Source organism: Bombina bombina, chromosome 3 (assembly GCF_027579735.1).
Source record: "Bombina bombina isolate aBomBom1 chromosome 3, aBomBom1.pri, whole genome shotgun sequence".
NCBI lineage: Eukaryota > Metazoa > Chordata > Amphibia > Anura > Bombinatoridae > Bombina > Bombina bombina.
In genome coordinates this window covers 1090297763-1090320965 of record NC_069501.1, presented here as the reverse complement: position 1 = coordinate 1090320965, position 23203 = coordinate 1090297763, and the positions used below count along the sequence as shown (strand labels likewise).

Sequence of the window (23203 nt, the reverse complement as noted above, 5' to 3'; positions counted from 1 at the left end):
ATTTTGGTGCTGGACTATACTGTGAAGTCAGGATCAGACTGATATGCTACAGGAAAGTTATTCTCTGTGAAAGGCACATATTGAGCAAAAAGAGGCTGCTTCTAGGGTGGTAACTAGCCATAGAACAAGCTATTATGCTATTGTTCGTTCCCAGGTTGAGCGCTTCTCTCTTTTTATTTATGCATCACTTATTCATTGACAGATCATCTTTCGTCGTGCAAAATTGGTCTGTCTTACACGACATCCGAATAAACAGTCATATGATCCGATAATCATTATTATCTATTAAAACCACGTTTTGTTGATGGGAAAAGTGTGAAGCCATATCAAAGGTTGAATTTGATTCTTACAAAAAGAACGCAGGTAATAAAATCCTCCAACATTTTTAAGCTATATAAGACTTTTTCAGAAATGTTCCATTTTTATATTAGCTGATTTCTATTTCCGCCACTACTATGACGTTTGTGACACCTTGCAGGTCACGTGTGAATAATTGGCCATACATTTTAGTACATTAGATTAGTCGCGGCGAGCGAGGCGTCAAAGTTATCAATCACCCGCCACTGAACGCAGCGGATTAGACACGACAAAATCTGAGATGTTTTTTAGTACATAGTGCCAGTGGACATCATTTCTCTCGCTGTGAGTTAAAGCGAGTTTATCCGCGTCTCCAATGTTGAATAAATTGACTGCTTAGTACATGGAGCCCTTAGTGTTAATTTACTGATGGCAAACATTTTTGTGAATTATATTACATCGAGACTGATGTCACTTTTGCACACTATTATCACTATGGTTTTAGGATTGGTCGACTACGTACCTAGTCCCTTGAGGACAAACTATCTAACTCTACACATTAGAGGCTCATAAACAACACATATTCCCCTACTTTCTCTAACTTCTTGTCTTTACATTCCATTGCTAACTATATTATAGAAATCCGCATATTCCGCCTTCATACATTAGTATATTAACACCATCCTAAATTCACTACCTGTCTAATACTTAACACAATATAACCTCCCATAGACAATTAGGACCTTCCATAGACAATATTATTATAGTTACACAGAACGTTGTCAGCCGAGAAAAGATCTATAGCTTTCTATGATTTTTTCAAAAAAGGGAGACACATTATATTGACTCAAGAAACACATTTTCAGAAAAAGAATTAACCTAACATGTCTACAAAATACTATGACCAAGATTTCCTGAGTTACGGCCCAGATAAGAAAAATGGAGTATGTATCTCAATTAAGCATGGCACCCCATTTGAGCTCTTACAAAAATATTATGACAAAGGTAGAATATGAATTAAAATAGGCCTGTACTATGGTTCACCTATTACAATAGCTTATATGCCCCAAATAGAGCGACACCAATATTCTTTAAGTCAGTTTTCAATGCTATCACAGATATAGCTAAAGGCCCTATACACCTGGGAGGAGATCTTAACTTTCCAAGGTATTCTTCTATGGGTACATATACTGGTAAATCATACAACCATACTAGTAGCCTTAAAGCTAATTGTTCAGCTCTAACAACAGTATCACTATTCGATACCTGGAGAGTAGTACATCCCACTTAAAAGACTTCACCGTCTCCTCACATCCACAACACAGTTCCACCAGACTAGACTATACACTTTGTAGCCAAAAAATTGTATCCAATTTGATAAGCTCCAGAATTTCACAAACATCTTGGTCTGATCATGGAATGGTCCTCAGCACCTTTAAATGATCTCCAAAACCCCTAAATAGAGCAAACTGGAGACAATGATTATATATTCACTGATCCTGAAACAGTTGAAACAATAACTAAAAGGACAGATGCATTTTTCCAAATCAATAAATCCCAAGACACCTCAGCCACCAATAATTGGGAATCTGACAAAAGCTATATACGAAGCGGACTCATGAAACATACGCTAAGACTTATAAAACAGAGATAAGCTCAGCTTACAACACTAACTGACATCTTAACTTCTTAGAAAACACACAGAAACAACATTTAAAACCTGAACAAGTAATACCAGAATTGCTAGAAGCAAGGGAAAACTTGAATAAATATTTAATACAAAATGCACAAATGCTAGCACTTACCACAATAGCCACGTTCTTAGTAGAAAGCAACAAACTGGCCATCTGTTAGCCAAATCTCTAAAGAAGCGGAAATTGGTCAACTTTATCAGAAGTATCTCACATCCACCAGGCACAACACACACTAAAAATGAGGAAATAGTAAACAGCTTTGCTTCCTACTACGTGTCTTTATATAATTTAGCTCCCTCTAATCCTGAGGACAAAACTAAAATTATAAAAAATTATTTATGGCAAGCCCTAACAATTGAAATTTTAGCTATACAAAGCAGAAAGAATCCAGCAATTACTGGTATAGATTTTGGTCACATCACCCAAAAATACCTCCTGTTTGCAGACAATATCATTTTTACTTTACAATCTCCTAACACTTCCATACCAACATTAATCCAAACACTAGCTGTTTACAAAAGAGTTTACAATTTTTCCATTAAGATGGAAGATTCAGTACTCATACCCATTAATTTGACAGCATAGGATACACAATATCTTACACACAACACTGACTATACCATTACTAAAACAATCAAATACTTTGGACTCAATATACCAGCCAATCTGATCGACCTCTTCGATTATAACTATGTCCCACATCAAACTGACTCCTTCAATTTGATAGACACTTGGCATAAACAAGGTCACCTTGGCTTGGACATATAAATACTGTTAAAATGATGATAGTTCCAAAATACCTTGATATTTTTCAAAAACTCCCACTGGCACTTCAGTACTGCCATCTTACAACAGAAACCTAAGACACATTTGCTAGTTTCCTTAATCTAATAGACCAGATACAGAATACCATAATAAATATATAAAATACACACTAGATGTCTGGGATAAATTTCTTGCAAGTCCCACTGATATTTCTAGTCCTATATTGCCCTTAACCCCATTACTAAATAATCAACTTTTTTTTTTTTTTAAAGTTTCAAGTAACTTTATTAAAAAATTAAATGATTACAAGTGTGCAATAGAAAATAATAACATTCCTCTATTTAGGTACATTTTTAAGATAGTCCATAAATCTATAATCAGAAATATGTATCTCATGGGTTCTCTACCACATGTTGTGAAATTTCTATCTTTTATATGCTTCCATGACCTTAAGGTATACAGAGAGGGCCTTTTATGGAAATAGTTTCTTTGATTGGGAATAGCTTGAATGTCCACCTTTATGATATAAAGCCTGATGTAGTTCTGTGAAGGTTTTACTATCAACCTAAAGGTCCCTCTCTTTGGACAATAAAATATTCAAGTGGAGGTTGATAATAAGAAGAACAAAATTCAACGAACAATAATATAAACATATAACTTAATAATAACATAATTTCAGTCAATCAAATGTTGAGTAATTCTGGTTTAGATATAGATGACTAGATTGGGGTTTAAAGAAAGGGGAAAAAAGAAAGGAAGAAAGAAAAAGAAGCAGAGAGAAAAATAAATTGTATATTTGTCATTGTTAAGTTTAAGGATATTTTGTTTTCGGTACAAAGTCAGATTTAATATGTAGCGTGTTTAAAGTAAAGGAAGTTTTGCAAAATTGATTTGGTGTGAGATTTGGTGACATTCACCACGTTAAGGTGTGATGGAACAAGCTAGGAGGGTGTTAAATAACCAACTTTTTCTGCCAAAAGGCTTCACTACCACTCCTATCTTAGAGGGGAAATCTCTTGCCTCCCTATTTATCTTATGACCAAAGAGGGCCAAATTAAAGACCAATTTGACTTAAACCACAAGTGCTTTTCATATTTCCAGATCTGACAAGCCATCACAACCAGCCTGCATAATACAACGATCATGAGACCTCTTACCCCCTTTAAAACTCTAACTGTGACCCCAAACCTAAACAAGGCCCATATCTCAATTATTTATAAAATACTTAGAGGATCCTTCCCTAAGATGTTGGAGAAGATGCAGTGAGCTAGACCCTATTTCCCATATCTGGTGTACATGCCTGAACCTTTAAGGGTTCTAGGTGAAAATAGAAATTTGTATTAACCAAACCTTGGGTACGAATATAACTCTTAACCCTAAAATAATTCTCCTTACCAGTATCCAAAAATAAGCCGTAAATGCCACAAAAAAATTCTCCAGTGATTGCTTAAAAGGACATTCCAGTCAAAATTTAAATGCACATAGATGAATAACATCTTTGAATAGAAACATATTTGCAATATACATGTACTGGCAGAAATGCTTCTAGTAAAATGTATCCCTGTATTAGAGTTAACATTTTTCTCTGCATGTGCATATGCGGCATAGCTAGAAATTCTCAGAGCACCAGAATTTTAACTACTGCAGCTGCTCAGTGGGGCTTGTATCATGTCAGCAATTAACAAATTGAGTCATTGCCAGATGGTACAAGCACCGTCCTTAGGCTCTCTGAGCAAGTGCTATGTTTAAAATGCTGGTGCACAGTGCATACTTAAATACACTTTTGAAACAGCTATAGCTTTCATAAGAAGCATTTTTGCTAATACATGTATATTACAAAATGCTTATATTCATAACTGAAATGCATCCATGTGGATTCCAATTTTGGCTGGAATGTCCCTTTAATTGATCAAATAGATTGATACCTAGATTCTGGAAAAAAACAATAGGTACCAACCCTCAACTAATAGTCACAAACAAAGAAGTGTACAGCTCCCAGATAGAGTCAGAAGCAAGTGGTGAGAGGGACTGTCTAACCTGGAAACAAAGAATTCCACAGCACCTTCTTTTTCAACTAATTTTATTTAAAGGGACACTAAACCCCAAAAATTTATTTCATGATTCAGATAGAGAATACAATTTTAAACAACATTCCAATTTACTTCTATTATCTAATTTGCTTCATTCTTTAGATATCCTTTGTTAAAGAAATAGCGATGCACATGGGTGAGCCAATCAGACAAGGCATCTATGTGCAGCAACCAATCAGCAGTTACTGAGCCTATCTAGATATGCTTTTCAGCAAAGTATATCAAGGGAATGAAGCAAATTAGACAATAGAAGTAAATTAGAAAGTTGTTTAAAATGGCATGCTCTATCTAAATCGTGAAAGAAAAAAATTGGGTTTAATGTCCCTTTAACTTCTTCTCCCATGGAGGTACAAACAAGTTATGGGAGATTATCCCTTAATCATGCTAATGGGCCTCATTTGTTTAGATGCATTTATAGGCCTACATATTAACCCATTGTATATTGTTACAAAGTGAATTATATCACCTAATACTACCACCTAGTGGTTACATTTATTATTACAGTTAAACACATATATAACGTTAAAAACAATATACCATTTACCTATGTACATATTGATGTTAAAATATTCAGAAAATATTATCATATTAATTCACATATTATTAATGCCCATTACAGAAATACTTTGAGGTCCAGCTCTCTATTAATGCATTTAGGGATCAATGTATCCAATTAATGTATCCAGTAGGATTCCTTTTGTTTTAATACAGATTCCCTATTACCATCCCTTCTTAATTTAGCTACTCAATCAATTATTTGCCACCTTAGTTGGTTAATACTGTGGCCTGCGCTTAAAAAAAGTAGAACATATTTTCACACTGGATACAGCGTATCATGTCCGCCAGACATTGGTAAATCAACCCCTAAATCGACTCCATGATTGTGTTTAATAATAAGTATGCCAAATAAGCCAAGAATCTGTGTATACACAATTTAATATAAACTTGACAAACAGTATACCGGTCATATTTCTTGACAACATTGTGTAATGCAAGACTCATCTACTCAAAACTTATGTAATATTTATTTGCACAGATTTCTTGACGTAAAGCGTCCTTCTCTTTCCTACATCTTCTCTCATTACTCTATACCATCTCTAAATGTTAATAGAAAAACAGTTGTTAAAAGTGTACTATTTTATGCATATTGTATAATTAGTCGACTCTGTATATTCACTGTACCTGTAAATGCTGATAAAATATGTGCAAACATCTTTAATAAAACAGTTAAATGAAGAAAAAAAAAGACATAAATGAGAGTTGGCGTTTTTTATTTATACAATGGTCATCTTTGAAAAAGCTATGGCGAAACAGGTCAGATGATGCTGAGGGGTCATTTGACCAGCTGCTTATAAGGTTTTTTATTTACTCATAATAAACATAGGGCCAGATTATGAGTTAAGAGTTACGCGTGAGCGATAAGGGGTTTATCGCGGGGTTTGCACGCTTCGGGTTTTCTGCTTGTATTACAAGTTGAGAGTAAATGAGAGTAAATGAGATCGTTTGAGAGCAATTGCTATTTATGCTAGAATGATTACTGCGTCCTCAGAGCTCTGGTTAACTGTTTCACAAAAAAAAGTGTCACAAAACACACATTACAAATACATTACAAAGTACAGTTACACTCATAATAACAAAATGTTCAAAGATATGAGGTCTCAGGTTTTAGAAAACAAAAAGCAGGCAAATGGCTTTAAAGGAATAGTCAAGTCAAAATTAAACTTTCATTATTGAGATAGAGCATGCAATTATAAGCAACTTTTTATTTACTCCTATTATAATTTTTTCTTCGTTCTCTTGGTATCTTTATTTGAATGTAAACATAGGAACCGGCCCATTTTTGGTTCAGCACCTGGGTAGCGCTTGCTGATTGGTGGCTACATTTAGACACCAATCAGAAAGCGCTACCCAGGTGCTAAACCAAAAATGGTCCGGCTCCTATGCTTAAATTCTTGCCTTTTCAAATAAAGATAACAAGAGAACAAAGCAAAATGTATAACAGGAGTAAATTAGAATGTTGCTTAAAATTGCATGCTAAATCCGAATAATTAAATTTTAATTTTGACTAGACTATTCCTTTAACATAGATATACATAAATACATCTCGAGCAGAAGCGTTAAATAGCGCTCAACTTGTAATCTAGCCCAGAATGGAATGCAAGGTCAATTCTATTGGATGATCCAATCAGCCAATCAGATTGAACTTCAATCCGATTGGCTGATTAAATTAACCAATCAGATTTTTCCTACCTTAATTCCGATTGGCTGATAGAATCCTATCAGCCAATCGGAATTTGAGGGATGCCATCTTGGATGACGTCATTTAAAGGAATATTCATTCGTCGTTAGTCCGTCGGCCTAGAAGGATGTGCCGCGCCGTAGGTCTTCAAGATGGAGCCGTTCCTCGTTGGATGGATGAAGATAGAAGATGCCGCTTGGATGAAGACGTCTGCCGGTCCGGATGTCCTCTTCTGCCCCGATAGGATGAAGACTTCTGCCGGTCTGGATGTCCTCTTCTGGCCCAACGGATAAAGACTTCGGCCCGGCTGGGTGAAGACGGCAAAAGGTAGGGTGATCTTCAATGGGGTAGTGTTAGATTTTTTTAAGGGGGGATCGGGTGGGTTTTAGAGTAGGGGTGTGTGGGTGGTGGGTTGTAATGTTGGGGGGGATTGTTCTTTTTTTTACAGGCAAAAGAGCTGATTACTTTGGGGCAATACCCCACAAAAGGCCCTTTTAAGGGCTATTTGTAATTTAGTTTAGGATAGGGAATTTTATTATTTTGGGGGGCTTTTTTATTTTATTAGAGGGCTTAGATTAGGTGTAATTCGTTTAAACTTCTTGTAATATTTTTTATTTTTTGTAATCTAGTGTTTTTTTGTACTATAGTTTGGTTTATTTAATTGTATTTTATTTTAGATAATTGTAGTTAATTTATTTAATTAATTAAGTAATTAATTAATTTATTGATAGTGTAGTGTTAGGTGTATTTGTAATTTAGGTTAGGATTTATTTTACAGGTAATTTTGTAATTATTTTAACTAGGTAGCTATTAAATAGTTATTAACTATTTAATAGCTATTGCACCTAGTTAAAATAAATACAAAGTTGCCTGTAAAATAAATATAAACCCTTAAATAGCTACAATGTAATTATTAATTATATTGTAGCTATCTTAGGGTTTATTTTATAGGTAAGTGTTTAGTTTTAAATAGGAATAGTTTAGTTAATAATATTAATATTATTTAGATTTATTTAAATAATAATTAAGTTAGGGGGGTGTTAGGGTTAGACTTAGGTTTAGGGGTAATACATTTAATGTAGGTGGCGGCGTTGTAGGGGGTCAGATTAGAGGTTAATATATTTAATGTAGGTGACGGTGGTGTAGGGGGGTCAGATTAGAGGTTAATATATTTAATGTAGGTGGCGGTGGTGTAGGGGGGTCAGATTAGGGGTTAATATATTTAATGTAGGTTGTGGCGGTGTCAGGGAGCGGCAGTTTAGGGGTTAAACACTTTATTTAGGTGTGGCGGGGTCCGGGAGCGGCGGTTTATGGGTTAATACATATAATGTAGGTGGTGGTGGACTCCAGAAGAGGCGGTTTAGGGGTTAATACTAGGATAAGTTTATTGAGGTGGGGGCTATGGTGGTTTAGGGGTTAATAATTAGGCTTATTGCATTGTGGGGGGTTGTCGGCCTAGGGGTTAATACATTTATTATTAGGATTGAGAGGGGGAATTGCGGATATAGGGGTTTACGCGTCGGGCTTATTTTTGGGAGGCGTGTTAGACAGTTACGGGAGATTTAATATTTTAGTTACTTTTTTTAGGCGCAGGCAGTTTCTAAAGTGCCATAAGTCACTGGCCACTCCAGAAATTTGTAGTTACGCTTATTTCTGGACATCGCTAGTTTATCCGACTTACGGCATATTAGCAACTGCCGGCGGGGTATATGTAATACCCCGATGTGCGAGGTGAAACTACGGTCGGCGCGGGTTCCCTCGCTTGCGCCGAAAACTATGCCGTATATCGGATCGCGCCCTAGATCTATGCGCTGCTTTGACCTTGTAAAATTGTGATTTTGAACGTAGCTACCTCCCAACATTTCAAAATTCAAAAGAGGGACACCCCCCCCCCCGCAAAAAATTGAAATGTGGTGGGCGGGGCTTAAAACAATCATAATACCAAAGTAATAAAAATAAAATTCTAAATAAAGTCATATATTTTAATACACTTAGGTAGCAAATCAAACACAAGCTCAAACCACTTTTATGGCTATGTGAGCGCTGTATTTAATTAGCCTTTGCAAAGACATTGCTAAATATTTTTATCTTAATTGCACATTTATTAATAAATTCTTTAAAACTACTCTCTGCATTCACCATTAATATTCTAGATTCTGGCCTTTAAAGTCAGCAAAAATGCACAGTAAAACGCTACATAGCATACATTTACACATGCAGATACACACACACACACACACACTACATAGCATACACTTACATATGAAGATACACACACTACATAGCATACACTTACACATGCAGATACACACACACTACATAGCATACACTTATACATGCAGATACATACACACAGTGGAGGCTCCTCCATATGTGCACTGTCGCACGTGAACCCCCAGGGGGCAGAGGAGGGAAAAAAATGAGCAGGAAAAAAAAAATATGAAAAATTTAATTTTTTATTTTTTATGTATATTATTTTATATTGTATTTATTATATTTATTGTGCAGTGTGCAGTGTATACTATCAGTATCATGATCATGATGCTGGCTTAAGCTGCTTGCAATGCTATCACATCAGATATTTTCATTTTGGTACCAGGTACATTTGAGTTTATTAGGCAGAAGGCAGGAGCTAGGACCGGGTGGACACTTCAGTGTGTGCTGACGTCCGTGACGTCACACACACCACAGCACCACGGCGCTCATCGCACTGCTGCCTGAGGGGGCTGAGAGAGACTGAGTCTGTGAGTCATAGATTGACAGTCAGGCTCCAGTCTCCACCCCCCACTCGCACGTGCGGTAAGGAGCTCTATATGCCTGCACAGTGATCGCAATGTATTCACTGTGCAGGCGTAGCTCCTCCCCAGCTTCATGCCTATAGAGGCATAATCGCACAGGCTGAACTGTGCGGTCGTTCAGCCTGTGCTCTGTCTCCTCCCCCAGCCTCTCGATCCGGACTGTGTGATAGGCTGAGAGGGCTCCCTGGCTCACGTGATGGTCCCCACGAGGCTCCTCCCGGCTCAACGGCGCGAAAATCTTTGTGGAGATAGCCGTTGAGCTGAGAGGAGGCGTTTTGCATAGCTCTGTTGTGCAAAAATCTGTTAGCAAAAAACGAATTTGTTTTGCTGCCTGCTGGCAGCCATCAACAGTCAACACAGTCATATTTGCTGCTGCTGAGCCTGAGCTGCAGTGTGCAAATAGCCTTAGGGCTCCTTAGGCTAATTAATAAATATAGGCTAATATAGACAGTGAGTGAGTTAGAGTTCAGTTAGCCATTATTACATTTAGCTTAGCTTAGCAATAGAGTTTAGAACTTAACTTTAGATTCAGCTCTGTTGTGCAAAAATCTGTTAACTGCAAAAAACGATTTTGTTTTGCTGCCTGCTGGCAGCCATCAACACAGTCATATTTGCTGCTGCAGTGTGCAAATAGCCTTAGGCTAATAATAGACAGTGAGTGAGTTAGTTAGAGTTAGCCATTATTACATTTAGCTTAGCTTAGCTTAGCAATAGAGTTTAGAACTTAACTTTAGATTCACAGTCACTAACTACTAGTATTCTATTATCTATCTAGTAGAACATAGTTACTAATTAAATTTTATACTACTATATTATATTAGTTCAGTAAGTTGTTTGACAGTTTGTGGGCAGATATTTTAATGATTTTTGCTGCAGGCCTGCAGTTTTTTATATAGAGTAACTGATTGAGTTGAGTCTTGAACTACTAGTGTTGAAAAAAAAATCTTTTTTTTTTCTACTTGTAATTTAAACAACAGATACAGTCTGAGTCTGAGATTGCTTTTTATATAGAGTAACTTGAGTTGAGTCTTGAACTTGAACTAGTGTTTAAAAAAAAACATTTTTATTTTTCTACTTGTTATTTAAACAACACATACAGTCTGAGTCTGAGATTGCTTTTTATATAGAGTAGCTTGAGTTGAGTCTTGAACTTGAACTAGTGTTAAAAAATAAATTTATTTTTCTACTTGTAATTTAAACAACAGACACAGTCTGAGTCTGAGATTAGCAAGTTTAGGAATATACTGGACTTTTAGGGAGTTCTTTAACAATTTAGTTCAACTTCTAGTTGATATTTTCTAATAGCTGCAGAGCAGCAGAGCTACCTACCTACAAGTTATATATTAGATAACAACCGCCAAACTATTTAAACTATTACTTCAAGTTGAGTTGTATATTTTCTAACAGCTGCAGAGCGACCTACCTACAAGTTATATATATAATATTAGATAGCAACCGCCAAAATATTAAACTATTACTTCAAGTTGAGTTGTATATTTTATAACAGCTGCAGAGCTACCTACCTACAAGTTATATATATAATATTAGATAACAACCGCCAAAATATTAAACTATTACTTCAAGTTGAGTTGTATATTTTATAACAGCTGCAGAGCTACCTACCTACAAGTTATATATATAATATTAGATAACAACTGCCAAAATATTAAACTATTACTTCAAGTTGAGTTGTATATTTTCTAACAGCTGCACACTTTCGCAAAGGGGTGTGTCTTGTGCACCCCCATTCTAAAATGTCACCAGCCGCCACTGCATACACACTGCATAGCATACACTTATACATGCAGATACATACACACTACATAGCATACACTTACACATGCAGATACACACACACACACACACTACATAGCATACACTTATACATGCAGCATACACTTATACATGCAGATACACAGACACTACATAGTATACACTTATACATGCAGACACACACACACTACATAGCATACACTTATACATGCAGATACACACTTATACATGCAGATACACATACACACACTACATAGCATACACTTATACATGCAGATACACACTTATATATGCAGATACACATACACACACTACATAGCTTACATTTATACATGCAGACACACACACACTACATAGCATACACTTATACATGCAGATACACACTTATACATGCAGATACACATACACACACTACATAGCATACACTTACACATGCAGATACACACACACACACTACATAACATACACTTATACCCGCAGATACATACACACTACATAGCATACACTTATACATGCAGATACACACACACACACACACACACTACATAGCATACACTTATAAATGCAGATACATACACACTACATAGCATACACTTACACATGCAGATACACACACACACACTACATAGCATACACTTATACACGCAGATACATACACACTACATAGCATACACTTATACACGCAGATACATACACACTACATAGCATACACTTACACATGCAGATACACACACACACTGCATAGCATACACTTATACATGCAGATACACACACACACACTACATAGCATACACTTATACACGCAGATACATACACACTACATAGCATACACTTATACATGCAGATACACACACACTACATAGCATACACTTATACACGCAGATACATACACACTACATAGCATACACTTACACATGCAGATGCACACACACACTAGATAGCATACACTTACACATGCAGATACACACACACACTACATAGCATACACTTATACATGCAGATACACACACACTACATAGCATACACTTATACATGCAGAAACACATACACACACTACATAGCTTACATTTATACATGCAGACACACACACACTACATAGCATACACTTATACATGCAGATACACACTTATACATGCAGATACACATACACACACTACATAGCTTACATTTATACATGCAGACACACACACACTACATAGCATACACTTATACATGCAGATACACACACACTACATGGCATACACTTATACATGCAGATACTCACACTACATAGCATACACTTATACATGCAGATACACACTTATACATGCAGATACACACACTACATAGCTTACATTTATACATGCAGACACACACACACACTACATAGCATACACTTATACATGCAGATACACACACACTACATAGCATACACTTATACATGCAGATACACACACACACACTACATAGCATACACTTATACATACAGATACACACACACACTACATAGCATACACTTATACATACAGATACACACACACAGTTATAGATACAGATAGACACACACACACTACATCATATATGGGTATCTGTAATTCATTGTATGGGGTCCTGGGGTTGGCAAGCACATTATATGGCAGTCTACGGCTGCCACTGTTCATTACCCTGGTATTAGTACTGCTCATTGTATAAAACTGAAGGCATGCTAGTATTATCACCAGGGGTTAGACATCATCATTACCAGAGGTAGGTTAGAGAGGTCACCATTACCCGTGGTCAGAGTGTATACAGCCTTCTTACTCCTGCTTAACCCACACACCATTCCTTTTCCACAGGGAATATAACAGGTATCTAACCATGTGAGAGCAAAGCCAGCTGCTTCTGAGTATGGGCCCAATAGAATTTAAAAGCATACACTTATACACGCAGATACATACACACTACATAGCATACACTTATACACGCAGATACATACACACTACATAGCATACACTTACACATGCAGATACACACACACACACACACTACATAGCATACACTTATACATGCAGATACACACACGCACACTACATAGCATACACTTATACACGCAGATACATACACACTACATAGCATACACTTATACATGCAGATACACACACACACACTACATAGCATACACTTATACACGCAGATACATACACACTACATAGCATACACTTACACATGCAGATGCACACACACACACTACATAGCATACACTTACACATGCAGATACACATACACACACTACATAGCTTACATTTATACATGCAGACACACACACACTACATAGCATACACTTATACATGCAGATACACACACACTACATAGCATACACTTATACATGCAGATACACATACACACACTACATAGCATTCACTTATAGATGCAGATACACACTTATACATGCAGATACACATACACACACTACATAGCTTACATTTATACATGCAGACACACACACACTACATAGCATACACTTATACATGCAGATACACACACACTACATAGCATACACTTATACATGCAGATACTCACACTACATAGCATACACTTATACATGCAGATACACACTTATACATGCAGATACACATACACACACTACATAGCTTACATTTATACATGCAGACACACACACACTACATAGCATACACTTATACATGCAGATACACACACACTACATAGCATACACTTATACATGCAGATACACACACACACACACTACATAGCATACACTTATACATACAGATACACACACACACTACATAGCATACACTTATACATACAGATACACACACACAGTTATAGATACAGATAGACACACACACTACATCATATATGGGTATCTGTAATTCATTGTATGGGGTCCTGGGGTTGGCAAGCACATTATATGGCAGTCTACGGCTGCCACTGTTCGTTACCCTGGTATTAGTACTGCTCATTGTATAAAACTGAAGGCATGCTAGTATTATCACCAGGGGTTAGACATCATCATTACCAGAGGTAGGTTAGAGAGGTCACCATTACCCGTGGTCAGAGTGTATACAGCCTTCTTACTCCTGCTTAACCCACACACCATTCCTTTTCCACAGGGAATATAACAGGTATCTAACCATGTGAGAGCAAAGCCAGCTGCTTCTGAGTATGGGCCCAATAGAATTTAAAAATTTTTTTTTTATTTTTTTTTAATGCCTGGGGCAAATCGGGACAGATGGCTAGCAACTCGGGACAGAGGGACAGACCCCTAAAATCGGGACTGTCCCGTGAAAATTGGGACAGTTGGGGGGTAGGAAAGAAAAATAGTTTCCATTCATGATGTGCCAATACTACACCTAGATTCAGTGGAGGCTCCTCCATATGTGCACTGTCGCACGTGAACCCCCAGGGGGCAGAGGAGGGAAAAAAAAATGAGCAGGAAAAAAAAAATGAGCAGGAAAAAAAAAATATGAAAAATTTTATTTTTTATTTTTTATGTATATTATTTTATATTGTATTTATTATATTTATTGTGCAGTGTGCAGTGTATACTATCAGTATCATGATCATGATGCCAGCTTAAGCTGCTTGCAATGCTATCACATCAGATATTTTCATTTTGGTACCAGGTACATTTGAGTTTATTAGGCAGGAGGCAGGAGCTAGGACCGGGTGGACACTTCAGTGTGCGCTGACGTCCGTGACGTCACACACACCACAGCACCACGGCACTCGTCGCACTGCTGCCTGAGGGGGCTGAGAGAGGCTGAGTCTGTGAGTCATAGATTGACAGTCAGGCTCCAGTCTCCACCCCCCACTCGCACGTGCGGTAAGGAGCTCTATATGCCTGCACAGTGATCGCAATGTATTCACTGTGCAGGCGTAGCTCCTCCCCAGCTTCATGCCTATAGAGGCATAATCGCACAGGCTGAACTGTGCGGTCGTTCAGCCTGTGCTCTGTCTCCTCCCCCAGCCTCTCGATCCGGACTGTGTGATAGGCTGAGAGGGCTCCCTGGCTCACGTGATGGTCCCCACGAGGCTCCTCCCGGCTCAACGGCACGAAAATCTTTGTGGAGATAGCCGTTGAGCTGAGAGGAGGCGTTTTGCATAGCTCTGTTGTGCAAAAATCTGTTAGCAAAAAACGAATTTGTTTTGCTGCCTGCTGGCAGCCATCAACAGTCAACACAGTCATATTTGCTGCTGCTGAGCCTGAGCTGCAGTGTGCAAATAGCCTTAGGGCTCCTTAGGCTAATTAATAAATATAGGCTAATATAGACAGTGAGTGAGTTAGAGTTCAGTTAGCCATTATTACATTTAGCTTAGCTTAGCAATAGAGTTTAGAACTTAACTTTAGATTCAGATCTGTTGTGCAAAAATCTGTTAACTGCAAAAAACGATTTTGTTTTGCTGCCTGCTGGCAGCCATCAACACAGTCATATTTGCTGCTGCAGTGTGCAAATAGCCTTAGGCTAATAATAGACAGTGAGTGAGTTAGTTAGAGTTAGCCATTATTACATTTAGCTTAGCTTAGCTTAGCAATAGAGTTTAGAACTTAACTTTAGATTCACAGTCACTAACTACTAGTATTCTATTATCTATCTAGTAGAACATAGTTACTAATTAAATTTTAATTACTACTATATTATATTAGTTCAGTAAGTTGTTTGACAGTTTGTGGGCAGATATTTAATGATTTTTGCTGCAGGCCTGCAGTTTTTTATATAGAGTAACTGATTGAGTTGAGTCTTGAACTACTAGTGTTGAAAAAAAAAAAATCTTTTTTTTTTCTACTTGTAATTTAAACAACAGATACAGTCTGAGTCTGAGATTGCTTTTTATATAGAGTAACTTGAGTTGAGTCTTGAACTTGAACTAGTGTTTAAAAAAAACATTTTTTATTTTTCTACTTGTTATTTAAACAACACATACAGTCTGAGTCTGAGATTGCTTTTTATATAGAGTAACTTGAGTTGAGTCTTGAACTTGAACTAGTGTTAATAAATAAATAAATTCATTTTTCTACTTGTAATTTAAACAACAGATACAGTCTGAGTCTGAGATTGCTTTTGATATAGAGTAACTTGAGTTGAGTCTTGAACTTGAACTAGTGTTAAAAAATAAATTTATTTTTCTACTTGTAATTTAAACAACAGACACAGTCTGAGTCTGAGATTAGCAAGTTTATGAGTATACTGGACTTTTAGGGAGTTCTTTAACAATTTAGTTCAACTTCTAGTTGATATTTTCTAATAGCTGCAGAGCAGCAGAGCTACCTACCTACAAATTATATATTAGATAACAACCGCCAAACTATTTAAACTATTACTTCAAGTTGAGTTGTATATTTTCTAACAGCTGCAGAGCTACCTACCTACAAGTTATATATATAATATTAGATAACAACCGCCAAAATATTAAACTATTACTTCAAGTTGAGTTGTATATTTTCTAACAGCTGCAGAGCTACCTACCTGCTACCTACAAGTTATATATTACATAAAAACCGCCAAAATATTAAACTATTACTTCAAGTTGAGTTGTATATTTTATAACAGCTGCAGAGCTACCTACCTACAAGTTATATATATAATATTAGATAACAACTGCCAAAATATTAAACTATTACTTCAAGTTGAGTTGTATATTTTCTAACAGCTGCAGACTTTCGCAAAGGGGTGTGGCTTTTAAAAATGGGTGTGGCTTGTTAAAAGGGGCGTGGTTTTTAAAAAGGGTCATGTTTTTCAAAGGGGCGTGGCTTTCTAAAAGGGGCAGGGTCTTGTGCACCCCCATTCTAATACTTCACCAGCCGCCACTGCCTAGATTTATATATATATATATATATATAAAAGAATTGGTTGCTGATTTTTAGAGGTACTAGGACTTTTAGAAAAAACAAGTTTTTTGTTTTATTGCATTATGTCCAAAACCAATACAATTACAGTAGGATCAGAGGAAAGTTGCACCAGAGCTGAAAAACCCCCACCTATAAATGTCCTGGGTACATGGAAACCTACAAAATAGTCAAACACTGGCACAAAAAAGGGTGCAACGAGAAAATGTAAAAAAAAAAAAAGATTTAGGTGAAATAAATATGGTGTAACTTGGGACTTTGGGTTTTTGTCTAACAATTAATGCTATTTTGTCTTTTTTCTTAAAATCAGCATAAAAAAGGCCCCCAAAATAACATTCAGACACAGGCATTGAACCTGTACAACTTACAGAAGAGATGTGTATGTCAATAATTCTTTCTCAAATGGCATCTTATATCATATCATAATTTTGATTTACTGCAGTGTCTATAACTATGAATAATATGGCACTAGCAAACCATCCCACTGAATTAGAAACAGTTTAACAAAATCAAGGAGACGTGACTTGCAACAGGGGTTCATTACTCCCTATTTCTGATAGTTTTGACGCCTTTGTATTTGCAATTTGCACCCCTGAAATAAATTCGATATCACAGTGGTGTCTTGCACATTGTATCCATGTAATGCACACTGTATGTTTACATTTGTTACACATTTTACCATTGGATATTTTGTACAGCGGCTACTGATAAATTGTAATAGGGAAAAACCACGGAACATAGTGCTAAAGCACTCACAGCCTACACGTTGTAACTAATGACGTACTTAGACGTTCAGTGATCGTCTCAGCTGATTGGATGCTTTCCCGGAAGTCTGTGTTTGTTGTTCTGTGCGTGTCACTTGAAGCTGTGTGTGCCACTGCTTAGGGACCGGGTAGTTATTAGTAAGGGGTCTATTTGTTTTAATTGTGTACAATCGAAAAGACATGACTGACATTGACATAAACGGGAGCGCCCCTTCCCTAACAGCGCAATCAACAACAACCCAGACAAGCAATCCTCTCTCCAGGAAACTTAACAAGATCTTGGAAACTCGTCTGGATAATGATAAGGTAAGAAAATGTGTATAGACACAGGGGGATGCTAGGGTCTAATTACGGGAAAGTAAGAACACCATTCCCATTGTATATATATATGTGTTTGTGTGTGTATATATATATTTGTGTGTATGTATATGTGTGTGTGTGTATATATATATATATATATATATATATATATATATATATATATATATAGATATATATATATTTTTGTGTATGTGTGTGTGTATATATATATATATATATATATATATATACACACACACACACACGTAGCCCTCGTTTTACAATGGTTCAATTTACACAGTTTCAGAATAACAACCTTTTTTACCAGTCATGTGACTGCTATTAAAAAGCATTGAGAAGCAGTATATTTATTAAAATAGCCAGTAGGTGAAGCTGTCCGCTTGTGTTGCAGCCAAGCAAGCTGAAATTAATCAGTTTAACCAGACCTGAGCTATCGAGCAGATTTCAAAGGAACAAGATCTTCCTGTCTATAAATCAGTCCAGATTGGAATGCATAGAAAGAACTGTTTGCAGAAAAATGTGAAGTCTGTGTTGTGTGATTATTTTATTAGGTTTATAATGCTGTTTAGCAAATTCTTTTGTTCATTTAACTTAGTTTAATTATATATTCTGTGTTGTGTGATTATTTTATTAGGTTTATAATGCTGTTTAACATTTATAGTCTTCATTTCAAAGCTTTAAAAATAATGTATTAGGTGTTACTTATGACAATTTTGAGAGGGGTCTGGAACCTAACTCCCTCACTTCACATTGACTTACATTATAAACTGGGTTTCAATTTACAACGGTTTCAATTTACAACCATTCCTTCTGGAAACTAACCCTGGCGTAAACTGAGGGCTACCTGTGTATATATATATATGTGTGTGTATGTATGTATGTATATGTATGTGTGTGTGTGTGTATATATATATATATATATATATATATATATATATATATATATATATAATCTATCAATAGTCATTTTATGAGCGTTTGCTATGTTTATGTTGGTTTCTGGCAATATTAAAATCACCAAGGGCTATATCTGTGTTGCAGCATATATTATTAATGTTCACTAGATTGCTGGTTTAGTGTAATATATAAGTGATTCGTGGTAAAATGGTGAAAATCCCCAACTCAGTTTAAAGCCATGCACCATTAGTTCATAAAGACAAGATGTGTCACTATTTTTTTTTATTGTTGCAGAACCAGGTGGAATACAACTGTGTATCTATTTATCTAGTTGTTATAATTCCAGTTGTTGATTTTTTTTTTTAAATTATATTTTGGAACCATGCAACATTCTGAAATTACAGCCATACAATTTTTTTACAAGGTAAATTTGTTTAAATAAGGAAGCATGTAGAAGAAGGTAGCATCCAAATAACCTCTCTGCTATTCACCTCTTAAAAATTTCATCTCTAGTACATCACCAGATACCTATTTTTTTTGGTAATGCAGCTTTTTAATTGAGAATTTTATGATGCTATTTATAAATTGGGGAAGTGAAATATACCTTTTTTTTTTAAATGGTGGCATTTTTAGTACAAACTGATTTAGAGGTGTGTATAAGTGTGCAGGTTTTCTCTTCTTTATCACTAAAAAATGAATATTTGGTCTTGGCATGTAATTGTACGATTATTGAACCTAGACTGTTGTGTTTTTCAAATGATGGTAAACTCTACCCTTATAAAACAGATCCGGAATGTTAGTGATATTTTAGATGAAGTTTAATTAATCAGTTGTAATGAAGATGCGCTATAACTTACTTTTTAATGTAGACATGAAATTCAAATTCTCCGCCTCTCATTTCATGTCAGTTTTTCTGTGAGCTAAAGGTTGATAAAAGGCGCCTAAAGGGGAGAGTGCTGATTGGAGAACAGTTCAAACTTTAAGCTCAGTGAAAAACCAACTTTTGAAATGGGCTGCAGAGCGCAGGGAATTTAAATTTAATATCTACATTAAAAAGTAAGTGATAGTGCATCTTTATTATAACTGATGAATTAAACTTTATCTAAAATATTACTAACATTCTGGATGTTTTTATAAAGGGTTCACAAAGGGGTTAAACACACAGTAGAAAACCAATCGGGACTCGCAAAGCACTGCAGGTTCTGAGTGGAAAATGCAGCTGATCCAATCAGAAGCACTAGTTCCACATCTTATTCATGAGACTAGCGCTGCTGATTGTATCAGCAGTGTTTTCCGCTTGGGTCCAACAGTGCTCCAGTGACGTGCAGTGACGTCAGAGGATGGTGAGGCAGTGGCTAGGATACGCCTTCATTCTTTAGATATCCTTTGTTGAAGAAATAGCAATGCACATGGGTGAGCCAATCACATGAGGTATCTATGTGCAGCCACCAATCAGCAGCTACTGAGCATATTTAGATATGATTTTCAACAAAGGACATCAAAAGAATAAAGAAAATTAGATATTAGATGTAAATTGGAAAGTTATTTAAATTTGCATATGGGTTTCATGTCCCTTTAACTGGTGTCTTGGAAAACTGGTCAACTTAGTAAACATCTGATTTTAGTCTAAAAGGATTGTAACAGAAACACTTGCCAGATAACACAATGCTTGCTCTGATTATGAGATCTAGAAATCCATGCCCATTAAAATATGTTTAAAACATACATTTTACTTTAATGCTGCAAATTATGCTTATAGATTCTTTCATTACATAAGGGATGAGAGTCAGAGGGGGAGGAAGAGAGACAGAGAGAGAAAGAGACCATGGGGGAGAACAACACATAAGGAGAGAGATGGATAGATAGAGACACACACACACACAAGGGGGGGGGGACCACTGCATTTTAAAGTCATAAAACAGCAGAGCTACAGAGAGTTCAGAAAATTAGTCTATAATTTAGTGTGAAGTACAGAGGCAAGCTGCTAAGTTAGTGGGTGTAAAGTTTGAGTAAACAAAATACAAAAACGACCCTGCTATAAAAGAGTAAACAAACACTAAACCACATTCATTAAATTATCATTTTAACTAACAGAATCTTTCAGTAAAATCTTACTTTAATAAGATGTGGGTGAAACACTGCTCTCTGTGCCTCTCTCCTGCTCTGTAAGGATTCAGGAAGTGACAGTGGCACATTCCACTGCACTTAGAGGGTAAGAACAGAACTCTCTTTTTCACTTTAGCAAAGCTAGCAGGTTCACAGGACAGCAACAAAATATATGAAAGTTGTTTTTTTGCGTTTTTGTTTTGTTTTATATGATTTAACATCCAGCCCCAACCCTATGTTCCACTTACTAATGCCTCTCACTGGATTGGTTCAGCCCAAATAGGACTGCCTCAAATAAGCAGTTAATGAGCCATGCAATGATCTTAACCACTTGCATCCAGTAGATGGCGCAGCATGTTGTGTAATGGTGGGCAGACCTGATTGTGCCTCTTCATTGCACAACATATAGCTGTGAGAAAAAAAAAATGCTGGGGGAAAAAATTTACAATTTTTTTTTTAAAGCCAATAAAAAAATATATTTTTGCCCATATGAGAGGTGAAGCACTGCCTCACCTGCCTCTAGTGACTACACATCACTGCAGTGCTCTGAATCTCCTGAGAGGTATTTCTATTGTATGTTTAACCCATTTGTTAGGGTTAAACACAAAGTATTGTAGGGTTGATAGTTCCAAGGCAGAACATGCAGTGATCTGAGATGTCATCGCAGAAAATGCAGCATGTCTGCAGAAAGAATAGAACACATGCAGGAACTCTTAGCACTTTCACTTTACACCACTACTCCACATTAGACTGGTCACTTCAAACAGAGCTTTGCTCTTTCTGCACTGTTAGTTTTCCTTAACAGTGCGTTCAGAGCAAAGTGCTGTTTGAAGAGAACAGTCAAATATGGAGCAGTACATTTGTTGTTGACTGGCTGTCAGGAAATCTTTCAACCCTCCCCCTTAGCCTTTCCTGACCTACAAAGCTGTGACTTCTGATTGTACCTTTTTTATTAATACATTTCTACCTTGTGATGTTAGATTAAAAGAAAAGTTATTTTTTTTTTTTTATTTGAGAGATTTTAAAAACTTTAGCTTTACTCGCCAGTTAATCGACACATTGCACTTGAGCTGGTGCTTTAGTGTAACTGCCTAATTTAAAATTGAATTTTATTTGAAAATGACCTGCAGAAAAAAATTCTCAAAAAAATCTCATCGCAGAAAGTGAAGAAAAGTTCTGCCTCTTGTGATAGTAGGGCTGGGCGATATGGGAAAAAAAGAATATCGCAATTTTGGGCATGAAATATTGCGATTGTTAATCGCAATTTTTTAAAAAAATAACTGTTAAACTTACATTTAAGACCAAATAGTCTCATTCAATAAATGTTCCACTCCAAAAAAAGTTATGCAAACAAATACTCCTGGTAGTTTGACTTGAAATTATCCAGGGGCCGTATAAGCCGTATGCATGATGTCCCTCAAGCTGAGATCAATTAGAAACATAGAAACATAGATATTGACGGCAGATAAGAGCCATAGGCCCAGCAAATCTGCCCGACCTTACCTAACAGTATAAACTTCTCTAGTTCGTAGGATAGCCCTATGCTTGTCCCATGCATTTTTTAAAGTCCCCCACAGTGTTTGTTGCTACTACCTCTTGAGGAAGTTTATTCCATAAATCAATCACTCTTTC

General features: G+C 36.4%; 1 protein-coding gene across 1 annotated transcript in view; it reads left to right on the top strand.

Moving 5' to 3' along the window:
• Positions 1-18339: 18339 nt before the first annotated feature.
• The window catches only part of COG6 (component of oligomeric golgi complex 6), a 650023-nt gene continuing 645159 nt past the window's right edge, over positions 18340-23203 (top strand). The window contains exon 1 of the mRNA XM_053708403.1: positions 18340-18553. Coding sequence (XP_053564378.1) covers positions 18428-18553 — 126 coding nt within the window. The 5' untranslated portion in view covers positions 18340-18427. The remainder of the gene's footprint in view (positions 18554-23203) is intronic.